The sequence below is a fragment of the Coturnix japonica genome, chromosome 2 (assembly GCF_054131305.1).
Source record: "Coturnix japonica strain WE chromosome 2, WE-NBRP24, whole genome shotgun sequence".
Classification (NCBI taxonomy): Eukaryota; Metazoa; Chordata; class Aves; order Galliformes; family Phasianidae; genus Coturnix; species Coturnix japonica.
This window is the reverse complement of record NC_140664.1, coordinates 57,413,131-57,427,463: the sequence shown is the minus strand read 5'-3', so window position 1 is coordinate 57,427,463 and position 14,333 is coordinate 57,413,131. Positions and strand designations below refer to the sequence as shown.

General features: G+C 37.0%; 1 protein-coding gene across 1 annotated transcript; it reads left to right on the top strand.

The window, feature by feature from the left end:
- The first annotated feature begins 3,827 nt into the window (after positions 1–3,827).
- On the top strand, positions 3,828–6,768 carry LOC146761832 (uncharacterized). The gene has a single exon (XM_085539849.1). It carries the CDS (start codon positions 4,254–4,256, stop codon positions 6,759–6,761), a length of 2,508 nt encoding a protein of 835 aa, XP_085395975.1. The 5' UTR covers positions 3,828–4,253; the 3' UTR covers positions 6,762–6,768.
- The last annotated feature ends 7,565 nt before the right edge of the window (positions 6,769–14,333 follow it).

Genomic DNA, 14,333 nt, shown 5'->3' with positions numbered 1-14,333 from the left:
ACCAGAATAAAATGTGTTCTCTCTTAGGTATCACTCTTGAATCTTGCAAAAAATTCATTTTCTTAGCAATACAAAGCTTGTCATCATTACAAGTAGCATTTTCTACCCAAAAAAGTGGTTTTCATCCCCAATAGAAATTGTTTTCTCTACAAATGGTCCCCTGCAGCAACATATGAAACACTCTTATTGGAATACCTTTTTCCCTCTTCAAAATAAGGACATTTCCAACAGAAATATCAATTTCTGACAAATTTAAGAAGAATGGTACACAAATATCAGTACCTATCCCAGAAATAAAAAGTTCTCTCCTAAGAATCATACTTCATCCTTGCAAAAACATGGTTTTCTCACCAAAATTATGCTTTTTATCCCTTTAAAATAGCGTTGTTTCCCAGAAATACTGGTTTTCATCCCCAGAAGAAGACATTTTCTCTACAAAATGAAGCTTTGTAGCAAAATAGGACACATTGCTTCCAGAATACCTTTTCTCTTCTACCAATTGAGGACATTACTAACAGAAACACCTTTTCTCCTCTACAAAATAAGGACATTTCCAACAGATATATCCTTTTCTGACAGATTTTAGAAAAATTTCACAGGAATATCAATACTTATACCAGAAATAAAAAGGTCTCTCTTAGGTATCACTATTTACCCTTGCAAAAATACGGTTTTCTTACCCAAATAAAGTTTTTCATCTCTACAAACAGCATTTTCTAAACATAAAGGTGGTTTTCATCAGCAAAAGAAATCGATTTCTCTTCAAAATTAGCGTTTGTAGCCAAATATGACACATTGTTTCCAGAATAACTCTTTTCATCTAAAAAAGAATGACATTTCCAACAGAAATATCCATTTCTGACAGATTTTTGAAGTAGGTCACATGAATATCAATACTTATCTTAGAAATGAAAAGTACACTCTTAGGTATCACTCTTCATCCTTGCAAAACTATGGTTTTCTTCCCAAACTAATGCTTTTCATCCCTACAAATAGCAATTTCTCCCTAAATTACTGGTTTTCATCCCCAAAAGAAGACACATTCTCTTTAAAATGATGCTTTGTAACAAATGATGACTCACTGATTCCAGAATATCTCTCTTCCCCTACAAAATAATGACATTAACATAAGAATTATCCATTTCAGACAAATTTCCGATGTATTTCACACTAATATCAAGAATTACACCAGAAAAAAATGTGTTCTCTCTTAGGTATCACTCTTGAATCTTGCAAAAAATTCATTTTCTTACCAATACAAAGCTTGTCATCATTACAAGTAGCATTTTCTACCCAAAAAAGTGGTTTTCATCCCCAATAGAAATCGTTTTCTCTACAAATGGTCCCATGTAGCAACATATGAGACACTGTTATTGGAATACCTCTTTCCCTCTTCAAAATAAGGACATTTCCAACAGAAATATTCTTTTCTGACAGATTTTAGAAAAATTTCACAGGAATATCAATACTTATACCAGAAATAAAAAGGTCTCTCTTAGGTATCACTCTTTACCCTTGCAAAAATATGGTTTCCTTACCAAAATAATGTTTTTCATCTCTACAAACAGCATTTTCTAAACATAAAGGTGGTTTTCATCACCAAAAGAAATCGATTTCTCTACAAAATTAGCGTTTGTAGCCAAATATGACACATTGTTTAAAGAATAACTCTTTTCATCTAAAAAAGAATGACATTCCCAACAGAAATATCCATTTCTGACAGATTTTAGAAGTAGGTCACATGAATATCAATACTTATCCCTGAAATGAAATGTACACTCTTAGGTATCTCTTTTCATCGTTGCAAAACTATGGTTTTCTTCCCAAACTAATGCTTTTCATCACTACAAATAGCAATTTCTCCCTAAATTACTGGTTTCATCCCCAAAAGAAGACACATTCTCTTTAAAGTGAAGCTTTGTAACAAATGATGACTCACTGATTCCAGAATATCTGTCTTCCCCTACAAAATAATGACATTAACATAAGAATTATCCATTTCAGACAAATTTCCCATGTATTTCACACTAATATCAAGACTTACACCAGAAAAAAATGTGTTCTCTCTTAGGTATCACTCTTGAATCTTGCAAAAATCTCATTTTCTTACCAATACAAAGCTTTTCATCATTACAAGTAGCATTTTTTACCAGAAAAATCAGTTTTCATCCCCAATAGAAATCGTTTTCACTGCAAATGTTCCCCTGTAGCAACATATGACACACTGTTATTGGAATACCTCTTTCCCTCTTCAAAATAAGGACATTTCCAACAGAAATATCCATTTCTGACAGATTTTAGAAGTAGGTCACATGAATATCAATACTTATCCCGGAAATGAAAAGTACACTCTTAGGTATCACTCTTCATCCTTGCAAAACTGTGGTTTTCTTCCCAAACTAATGCTTTTCATCCCTACAAATAGCAATTTCTCCCTAAATTACTGGTTTTCATCCCCAAAAGAAGACACATTCTCTTTAAAATGATGCTTTGTAACAAATGATGATTCACTGATTCCAGAATCTCTCTTCCCCTACAAAATAATGACATTAACATAAGAATTATCCATTTCAGACAAATTTCCCATGTATTTCACACTAATATCAGGACTTACACAAGAAAATATTTTGTTCTGTCGTAGGTATCAATCTTGAATCTTGCAAAAAATTCATTTTCTTAGCAATACAAAGCTTGCCATCATTACAAGTAGCATTTTCTACCCAAAAAATTGGTTTTCATTCTCAATAGAAATCGTTTTCTCTACAAATGGTCCCCTGTAGCAACATATGAAACACTCTTACTGGAATACCTCTTTCCCTCTTCAAAATAAGGACATTTCCAACAGAAATATCGATTTCTGACAAATTTTAGAAGAATGGCACACAAATATCAGTACCTATTCCAGAAATAAAAAGTTCTCTCCTAAGAATCATTGTTATCCTTGCAAAAACATGGTTTTCTCACCAAAATTATGCTTTTTATCCCTTTAAAATAGCGTTGTCTCCCAGAAATGCTGGTTTTCATCCCCAGAAGAAGACATTTTCTCTACAAAATGAAGCTTTGTAGCAAAATAGGACACATTGCTTCCAGAATACCTTTTCTCTTCTACCAATTGAGGACATTACTAACAGAAACACCTTTTCTCCTCTACAAAATAAGGACATTTCCAACAGATATATCCTTTTCTGACAGATTTTAGAAAAATTTCACAGGAATATCAATACTTATACCAGAAATAAAAAGGTCTCTCTTAGGTATCACTCTTTACCCTTGCAAAAATATGGTTTTCTTCCCAAAATAATGTTTTTCATCTCTACAAACAGCATTTTCTAGACATAAAGGTGGTTTACATCACCAATAGAAATCGTTTTCTCTTCAAAATTAGCGTTTGTAGCCAAATATGACACATTGTTTCCAGAATAACTCTTTTCATCTAACAAAGAATGACATTTCCAACAGATACATCCTTTTCTGACAGATTTTAGAAAAATTTCACATTAATATCAATACTTATACCAGAAATAAAAAGGTCTCTCTTAGCTATCACTCTTTACCCTTGCAACAATATGCTTTTCTTACCCAAATAATGTTTTTCATCTCTTTAAACAGCATTTTCTAGGCATAAAGGTGGTTTTCATCACCCAAAGAAATCGATTTCTCTTCAAAATTAGCGTTTGTAGCCAAATATGACACATTTTTTCCAGAATAACTCTTTTCATCCAAAAAAGAATGACATTTCCAACAGAAATATCCATTTCTGTCAGATTTTAGAAGTAGGTCACATGAATATCAATACTTATCCCAGAAATGAAATGTACACTGTTGTATTAGGCGAAGTACGACCCTCGGGATGTAACGTGATAGGCCCTCCCCTGCTGGGTCATGCATATGTATAAAAGATAAGGATGAAACTGGATACCTATATAAGGGACCCTCACATTCCAATAAACGCCATTTTACCGCTGACCATATTGGTGTAACAAGCAGCTGTGACTTGGTCGGGGCCGTCGATACACATTCACAAAGGGACTTGACTTTCCAGGTTACCAGATCGAGGTAACAATTGGTGCCCCGTGTGAGGCAAAGTCCTGGAGGTGAGTGTGCGACGGCTAAAACCGCGCTGACGGACGCGGTATCCACGGTTCGAGCCCGTGGAAGCACTCTCGGTGGGGTGCAAAGGGGAATGCAGCGCTGCGCCTATCCTACGGCCGATAGTTCGTAGAAGACCAGGAAGACTTCAGGTCTCTGGGTAAATGGATTCCGTCTTTAGAGTAGTATTGCAACTTTGTAAAACCTATTGTGGTAAGAATGCTCCTTCTAAGAAGGATATTGCCGCTGTTGCCTCTTGCTTGGAGTCGGCGCGACTTTTACCCTCCCCTGGCGTTTTGCTCGATTCGGGGCGGTGGGACTCTTTCACTGAGGCCCTGCTCCAGAGAGCCACCCACGAGCATAAAGCGGAAGAATTAAAAACCTGGGGTTTGGTCCTAGGTGCGCTTAAAGCGGCTAGGGAGGAGAAGCAAGTCCAGGCCATCGCGAAAGGGGTCTTTGGTCTGGATTCCGGGACGTCCGGGGTCTCGGGGGGTGCGGGGGATCTGCTTTCTTGCAGTGACTCCGGATCCAAGATGGCGTCGGCCACGCCGGCTGATTCCAAGATGGCCATGGCCGCGCTCGAAACAACTCCGGAAAAGAAGGCGGAAGCTGAGTCATCGAAGGAGGCGCCACCATCATATCCCCGCCTTTACCCCTCTTTGCAGAGCTTTCACTCACCCGAAGGGGGCGGTTCTTGTCCGGAGGGGGGAGGGTTTATGGAGGCGGCGCGCCGTGGAGGCGTGGGCTCGCCCTCATACCCGCCCCCCTCAGAGGAGGGATCGTGTTCCAAAAAGGGGGAGGAACGGAAGGCTTTGCCCGGCCCCACAGTATCGGGTTCGCCTCCATGGAGGGAGGAGTTGTGGGGGGAGCAAGAGTTATCACGCAGGCCCACTAATTGGGCTGACATCCAGGAATCAATGCGTGAGTCGGGACTCAAGGAGCGAGATCATGCAGTGTTCCCGATTGTCGTCAGACAGGAGGGACCGGTTTGGGTACCTTTGGAAGCAAAAGCAGTTACTCGGTTTGCAGAAGCGATTGAGAAAAAGGGGCTGAGATCTCCGATGACACTAAGTGCTTTTGAGGCACTCATTGCCCCAGGTCCCCTACTCCCGTATGACATTGAGAGTCTAATGAGAGTCGTTCTCGAGCCAGTTCAGTTTACTTTGTGGAGGGAGGAGTGGATGATACAACTTAAAGCTATTGTAGCTGAGGCTGGACGTGATGCTCAACACCCTGCTAGTGGGAGGGAGGGGGAACCGAGAACTGATATAATGAGGCTTTCGGGAGTAACTGCGGAAATGGCTGGGTCCCCAGAGAGACAGCTTAGGCTCCTGCGCCCAGGGGAATTGCTTTCCACTACAGGGGCGGCTGCTACTGCCTTTAGAAACTTTATAAGAAAGGCAGAGCCTGCAGCCCCGTGGTCAGAGATTGCTCAGGGTCCCTCAGAGTCATTCTCTGATTTTGCTAATCGATTGATACGAGCAGTAGAAGGATCAGATCTACCTAAGGACGCGCAAGCTTCTGTTTTAAAGGATTGCCTGAAGCAGAAGGCTCACAAAAATGTTAGGGACATCATTCGAGCTGCCCCTGACGATCTTGAGACTCCGGGTGAAATTATTAAGTATGTTCTGGACAAACAACAGACAACACCGCTGTCTAATGAGGGTGTGCCTAACACTGAGATCGCTTTCTTGCTGGAGGAGGCTCTGGTCTCCCGATCTGCATCTGTGGCCATTCTTCATGTCCGCAGTCATTCGGAGGTTCCAGGGTTCTTTACAGCTGGAAATGCGGTGGCTGACCGGGTAGCAGGTGGACAGGTGCTTACACTTCAAAAGGCACGTGACTTACACTCCTCTCTGCACATTGGAGCACGAGCTTTGTCACGAGCATGTTCCATTCCTCTATCCGCAGCTCGAGAAGTGGTTCAAACATGCCCGCACTGTAATTCAGCACCTGCGTTGGGGGTGGGAGTTAACCCTCGGGGGCTCTCTCCTCTAGATATCTGGCAGACTGACTTCACTTTAGAACAACGTATGGCTCCAAAGCAATGGTTGGCGGTCACCGTGGACACATCATCGACGATCATCATTGCCACCCAACACACGCGTGCTAACTCTCCTGCTGCTCAGCAACATTGGGCCACTGCCATCGCGGTCCTGGGGGTGCCGCGACACATCAAAACAGACAATGGCTCGTGTTTCATCTCGCGGTCTACACAAGATTGGCTTGAACGGTGGGGAATATCTCACTCTACAGGCATCCCTGGGAATTCCCAGGGACAAGCAATTGTGGAGAGGGCCAACCGCCTCCTGAAGGATAAGATACGTGTCCTTGGGGAGGGGGAGGGTCACAGAGGTAGGATCCCAATAGCCCAACAGGCAGAAGTATTGGCCCGAGCACTTTATGCAATCAATCATTTTGAACGAGGAGAGAGTAAGCACACCCCAATACAGAAACACTGGCAACCAAGAATCATTGACGAGGGGCCACCAGTAAAGATAAGACGGGATGATGGTACCTGGGAATCAGGGTGGTCTGTTTTAGTTTGGGGCAGAGGTTATGCTGCAGTAAAGGACAGAGAATCGGGAAAAATTTTATGGGTTCCGTCGAGAAAAATAAAACCTGATACAGCGATCGCCCAAAAGGATGTTCTGGGAGAAACAGAAAACTAATCGAAAAACTGAGTACTTTCCTTCTAGGTACGGTTGGTGGGAGCCCGCCAGCTGCATCCGTGAAACAACCCCACAGGAAAAAGAAAAGGGATGAATGAAGAACAGCTGTCAGTACTCACGAGAAGGACATCTGTTACATTATTGACTGTGTGCCTTTGTGTGATTGTTATAAGGGGATGAGGTTCGTTTGTGGGGTTCTACAGCCAGATTTTTTTGCATTTATTTTAGCTCTAGGAGTAGTTGTAGTCTATGCTTTTAGAGAAATTGAGAGGCTGGTATGCTGGCATGCTGGTCTGTTAAGCTAATGCCACCACAGTGTTCCTATCATTTTAGTCTTTTAGTTTTAAGAATTTGTTTACCTTGTTTGTTTCAATGTATTCAGGGTTGTTTACAGCGCATGATAATGAGCTGCATAAGCCCAAGATGCCTTGAAAATACTAACTAAAGAACCACTAACATTATTATACACTGCACCACATACCTTTGCATGTTTACGTCACTTTTTAAATAACTCACCACAAAATTTATATATGAAAACTAACACTTTTATATGTTAGGGATAGTTTTAGCGGTCGCGTGTTACGGGTCTTGGTTTTATTGGGCATGGGGAAGGGGAGATGTTGTATTAGGCGAAGTACGACCCTCGGGATGTAACGTGATAGGCCTTCCCCTGCTGGGTCATGCATATGTATAAAAGATAAGGATGAAACTGGATACCTATATAAGGGACCCTCACATTCCAATAAACGCCATTTTACCGCTGACCATATTGGTGTAACAAGCAGCTGTGACTTGGTCGGGGCCGTCGATACACATTCACAAAGGGACTTGACTTTCCAGGTTACCAGATCGAGGTAACAGTACACTCTTAGGTATCACTCTTCATCCTTGCAAAACTATGGTTTTCTTCCCAAACTAATGCTTTTCATCCCTACAAATAGCAATTTCTCCCTAAATTACTGGTTTTCATCCCCAAAAGAAGACACATTCTCTTTAAAATGATGCTTTGTAACAAATGATGACTCACTGATTCCAGAATATCTGTCTTCCCCTACAAAATAATGACTTTAGCATAAGAATTATCCATTTCAGACAAATTTCCGATGTATTTCACACTAATATCAAGACTTACACCAGAAAAAAATGTGTTCTCTCTTAGGTATCACTCTTGAATCTTGCAAAAAATTCATTTTCTTAGCAATACAAAGCTTGCCATCATTACAAGTAGCATTTTCTACCCAAAAAAGTGGTTTTCATTCTCAATAGAAATCGTTTTCTCTACAAATGGTCCCCTGTAGCAACATATGAAACACTCTTACTGGAATACCTCTTTCCCTCTTCAAAATAAGGACATTTCCAACAGAAATATCGATTTCTGACAAATTTTAGAAGAATGGCACACAAATATCAGTACCTATCCCAGAAATAAAAAGTTCTCTCCTAAGAATCATTCTTTATCCTTGCAAAAACATGGTTTTCTCACCAAAATTATGCTTTTTATCCCTTTAAAATAGCGTTGTCTCCCAGAAATACTGGTTTTCATCCCCAGAAGACGACATTTTCTCTACAAAATGAAGCTTTGTAGCAAAATAGGACACATTGCTTCCAGAATACCTTTTCTCTTCTACAAATTGAGGATATTACTAACAGAAACACCTTTTCTCCTCTACAAAATAAGGACATTTCCAACAGATATATCCTTTTCTGACAGATTTTAGAAAAATTTCACAGGAATATCAATACTTATACCAGAAATAAAAAGGTCTCTCTTAGGTATCACTCTTTACCCTTGCAAAAATATGCTTTTCTTACCAAAATAATGTTTTTCATCTCTACAAACAGCATTTTCTAGACATAAAGGTGGTTTACATCACCAAAAGAAATCGTTTTCTCTTCAAAATTAGCGTTTGTAGCCAAATATGACACATTGTTTCCAGAATAACTCTTTTCATCTAAAAAAGAATGACATTTCCAACAGATATATACTTTTCTGACAGATTTTAGAAAAATTTCACAGGAATATCAATACTTATACCAGAAATAAAAAGGTCTCTCTTAGGTATCACTCTTTACCCTTGCAAAAATATGCTTTTCTTACACAAATAATGTTTTTCATCTCTACAAACAGCATTTTCTAGACATAAAGATGGTTTACATCACCAAAAGAAATCGATTTCTCTTCAAAATTAGCGTTTGTAGCCAAATATGACACATTGTTTCCAGACTAACTCTTTTCATCTAAAAAAGAATGACATTTCCAACAGATATATACTTTTCTGACAGATTTTAGAAAAATTTCACAGGAATATCAATACTTATACCAGAAATAAAAAGGTCTCTCTTAGGTATCACTCTTTACCCTTGCAAAAATATGCTTTTCTTACACAAATAATGTTTTTCATCTCTACAAACAGCATTTTCTAGACATAAAGGTGGTTTTCATCACCAAAAGAAATCGTTTTCTCTTCAAAATTAGCGTTTGTAGCCAAATATGACACATTGTTTCCAGAATAACTCTTTTCATCTAAAAAAGAATGACATTTCCAACAGATATATCTTTTTCTGACAGATTTTAGAAAAATTTCACAGGAATATCAATACTTATACCAGAAATAAAAAGGTCTCTCTTATGTATCACTCTTTTCCCTTGCAAAAATATGCTTTTCTTACAAAAATAATGTTTTTCATCTCTACAAACAGCATTTTCTAGACATAAAGGTTGTTTACATCACGAAAAGAAATCGTTTTCTCTTCAAAATTAGCGTTTGTAGCCAAATATGACACATTGTTTCCAGAATAACTCTTTTCATCTAAAAAAGAATGACATTTCCAACAGATATATACTTTTCTGAAAGATTTTAGAAAAATTTCACAGGAATATCAATACTTATACCAGAAATAAAAAGGTCCCTCTTAGGTATCACTCTTTACCCTTGTAAAAATATGCTTTTCTTACACAAATAATGTTTTTCATCTCTACAAACAGCATTTTCTAGACATAAAGGTGGTTTTCATCAGCAAAAGAAATCGTTTTCTCTTCAAAATTAGCGTTTGTAGCCAAATATGACACATTGTTTCCAGAATAACTCTTTTCATCTAAAAAAGAATGACATTTCCAACAGATATATACTTTTCTGACAGATTTTAGAAAAATTTCACAGGAATATCAATACTTATACCAGAAATAAAAAGGTCTCTCTTAGGTATCACTCTTTACCCTTGCAAAAATATGCTTTTCTTACCCAAATAATGTTTTTCATCTCTACAAACAGCATGTTCTAAACATAAAGGTGGTTTTCATCACCAAAAGAAATCGATTTCTCTTCAAAATCAGCGTTTGTAGCCAAATATGACACATTGTTTCCAGAATAACTCTTTTCATCTAAAAAAGAATGACATTTCCAACAGAAATATCCATTTCTGACAGATTTTAGAAGTAGGTCACATGAACATCAATACTTATCCCTGAAATGAAAAGTACACTCTTAGGTATCACTCTTCATCCTTGCAAAGCTATGGTTTTCTTCCCAAACTAATGCTTTTCATCCCTACAAATAGCAATTTCTCCCTAAATTACTGGTTTTCATCCCCAAAAGAAGACACATTCTCTTTAAAATGTTGCTTTGTAACAAATGATGACTCACTGATTCCAGAATATCTCTCTTCCCCTACAAAAAAATGACATTAGCATAAGAATTATCCATTTCTGGTAAATTTCCGATGTATTTCACACTAATATCAAGACTTACACCAGAATAAAATGTGTTCTCTCTTAGGTATCACTCTTGAATCTTGCAAAAAATTCATTTTCTTAGCAATACAAAGCTTGTCATCATTACAAGTAGCATTTTCTACCCAAAAAAGTGGTTTTCATCCCCAATAGAAATTGTTTTCTCTACAAATGGTCCCCTGCAGCAACATATGAAACACTCTTATTGGAATACCTTTTTCCCTCTTCAAAATAAGGACATTTCCAACAGAAATATCAATTTCTGACAAATTTAAGACGAATGGTACACAAATATCAGTACCTATCCCAGAAATAAAAAGTTCTCTCCTAAGAATCATACTTCATCCTTGCAAAAACATGGTTTTCTCACCAAAATTATGCTTTTTATCCCTTTAAAATAGCGTTGTTTCCCAGAAATACTGGTTTTCATCCCCAGAAGAAGACATTTTCTCTACAAAATGAAGCTTTGTAGCAAAATAGGACACATTCCAGAATACCTTTTCTCTTCTACAAATTGAGGACATTACTAACAGAAACACCTTTTCTCCTCTACAAAATAAGGACATTTCCAACAGATATATCCTTTTCTGACAGATTTTAGAAAAATTTCACAGGAATATCAATACTTATACCAGAAATAAAAAGGTCTCTCTTAGGTATCACTATTTACCCTTGCAAAAATACGGTTTTCTTACCCAAATAAAGTTTTTCATCTCTACAAACAGCATTTTCTAAACATAAAGGTGGTTTTCATCAGCAAAAGAAATCGATTTCTCTTCAAAATTAGCGTTTGTAGCCAAATATGACACATTGTTTCCAGAATAACTCTTTTCATCTAAAAAAGAATGACATTTCCAACAGAAATATCCATTTCTGACAGATTTTTGAAGTAGGTCACATGAATATCAATACTTATCTTAGAAATGAAAAGTACACTCTTAGGTATCACTCTTCATCCTTGCAAAACTATGGTTTTCTTCCCAAACTAATGCTTTTCATCCCTACAAATAGCAATTTCTCCCTAAATTACTGGTTTTCATCCCCAAAAGAAGACACATTCTCTTTAAAATGATGCTTTGTAACAAATGATGACTCACTGATTCCAGAATATCTCTCTTCCCCTACAAAATAATGACATTAACATAAGAATTATCCATTTCTGGCAAATTTCCGATGTATTTCACACTAATATCAAGAATTACACCAGAAAAAAATGTGTTCTCTCTTAGGTATCACTCTTGAATCTTGCAAAAAATTCATTTTCTTACCAATACAAAGCTTGTCATCATTACAAGTAGCATTTTCTACCCAAAAAAGTGGTTTTCATCCCCAATAGAAATCGTTTTCTCTACAAATGGTCCCATGTAGCAACATATGAGACACTGTTATTGGAATACCTCTTTCCCTCTTCAAAATAAGGACATTTCCAACAGAAATATTCTTTTCTGACAGATTTTAGAAAAATTTCACAGGAATATCAATACTTATACCAGAAATAAAAAGGTCTCTCTTAGGTATCACTCTTTACCCTTGCAAAAATATGGTTTCCTTACCAAAATAATCTTTTTCATCTCTACAAACAGCATTTTCTAAACATAAAGGTGGTTTTCATCACCAAAAGAAATCGATTTCTCTACAAAATTAGCGTTTGTAGCCAAATATGACACATTGTTTAATGAATAACTCTTTTCATCTAAAAAAGAATGACATTCCCAACAGAAATATCCATTTCTGACAGATTTTAGAAGTAGGTCACATGAATATCAATACTTATCCCTGAAATGAAATGTACACTCTTAGGTATCTCTTTTCATCGTTGCAAAACTATGGTTTTCTTCCCAAACTAATGCTTTTCATCACTACAAATAGCAATTTCTCCCTAAATTACTGGTTTCATCCCCAAAAGAAGACACATTCTCTTTAAAGTGAAGCTTTGTAACAAATGATGACTCACTGATTCCAGAATATCTGTCTTCCCCTACAAAATAATGACATTAACATAAGAATTATCCATTTCAGACAAATTTCCCATGTATTTCACACTAATATCAAGACTTACACCAGAAAAAAATGTGTTCTCTCTTAGGTATCACTCTTGAATCTTGCAAAAATCTCATTTTCTTACCAATACAAAGCTTTTCATCATTACAAGTAGCATTTTTTACCAGAAAAATCAGTTTTCATCCCCAATAGAAATCGTTTTCACTGCAAATGTTCCCCTGTAGCAACATATGACACACTGTTATTGGAATACCTCTTTCCCTCTTCAAAATAAGGACATTTCCAACAGAAATATCCATTTCTGACAGATTTTAGAAGTAGGTCACATGAATATCAATACTTATCCCGGAAATGAAAAGTACACTCTTAGGTATCACTCTTCATCCTTGCAAAACTGTGGTTTTCTTCCCAAACTAATGCTTTTCATCCCTACAAATAGCAATTTCTCCCTAAATTACTGGTTTTCATCCCCAAAAGAAGACACATTCTCTTTAAAATGATGCTTTGTAACAAATGATGATTCACTGATTCCAGAATCTCTCTTCCCCTACAAAATAATGACATTAACATAAGAATTATCCATTTCAGACAAATTTCCCATGTATTTCACACTAATATCAGGACTTACACAAGAAAATATTTTGTTCTGTCGTAGGTATCAATCTTGAATCTTGCAAAAAATTCATTTTCTTAGCAATACAAAGCTTGCCATCATTACAAGTAGCATTTTCTACCCAAAAAATTGGTTTTCATTCTCAATAGAAATCGTTTTCTCTACAAATGGTCCCCTGTAGCAACATATGAAACACTCTTACTGGAATACCTCTTTCCCTCTTCAAAATAAGGACATTTCCAACAGAAATATCGATTTCTGACAAATTTTAGAAGAATGGCACACAAATATCAGTACCTATTCCAGAAATAAAAAGTTCTCTCCTAAGAATCATTGTTATCCTTGCAAAAACATGGTTTTCTCACCAAAATTATGCTTTTTATCCCTTTACAATAGCGTTGTCTCCCAGAAATGCTGGTTTTCATCCCCAGAAGAAGACATTTTCTCTACAAAATGAAGCTTTGTAGCAAAATAGGACACATTGCTTCCAGAATACCTTTTCTCTTCTACCAATTGAGGACATTACTAACAGAAACACCTTTTCTCCTCTACAAAATAAGGACATTTCCAACAGATATATCCTTTTCTGACAGATTTTAGAAAAATTTCACAGGAATATCAATACTTATACCAGAAATAAAAAGGTCTCTCTTAGGTATCACTCTTTACCCTTGCAAAAATATGGTTTTCTTCCCAAAATAATGTTTTTCATCTCTACAAACAGCATTTTCTAGACATAAAGGTGGTTTACATCACCAATAGAAATCGTTTTCTCTTCAAAATTAGCGTTTGTAGCCAAATATGACACATTGTTTCCAGAATAACTCTTTTCATCTAAAAAAGAATGACATTTCCAACAGATACATCCTTTTCTGACAGATTTTAGAAAAATTTCACATTAATATCAATACTTATACCAGAAATAAAAAGGTCTCTCTTAGCTATCACTCTTTACCCTTGCAACAATATGCTTTTCTTACCCAAATAATGTTTTTCATCTCTTTAAACAGCATTTTCTAGACATAAAGGTGGTTTTCATCACCAAAAGAAATCGATTTCTCTTCAAAATTAGCGTTTGTAGCCAAATATGACACATTTTTTCCAGAATAACTCTTTTCATCCAAAAAAGAATGACATTTCCAACAGAAATATCCATTTCTGTCAGATTTTAGAAGTAGGTCACATGAATATCAATACTTATCTCAGAAATGAAATGTACACTGTTGTA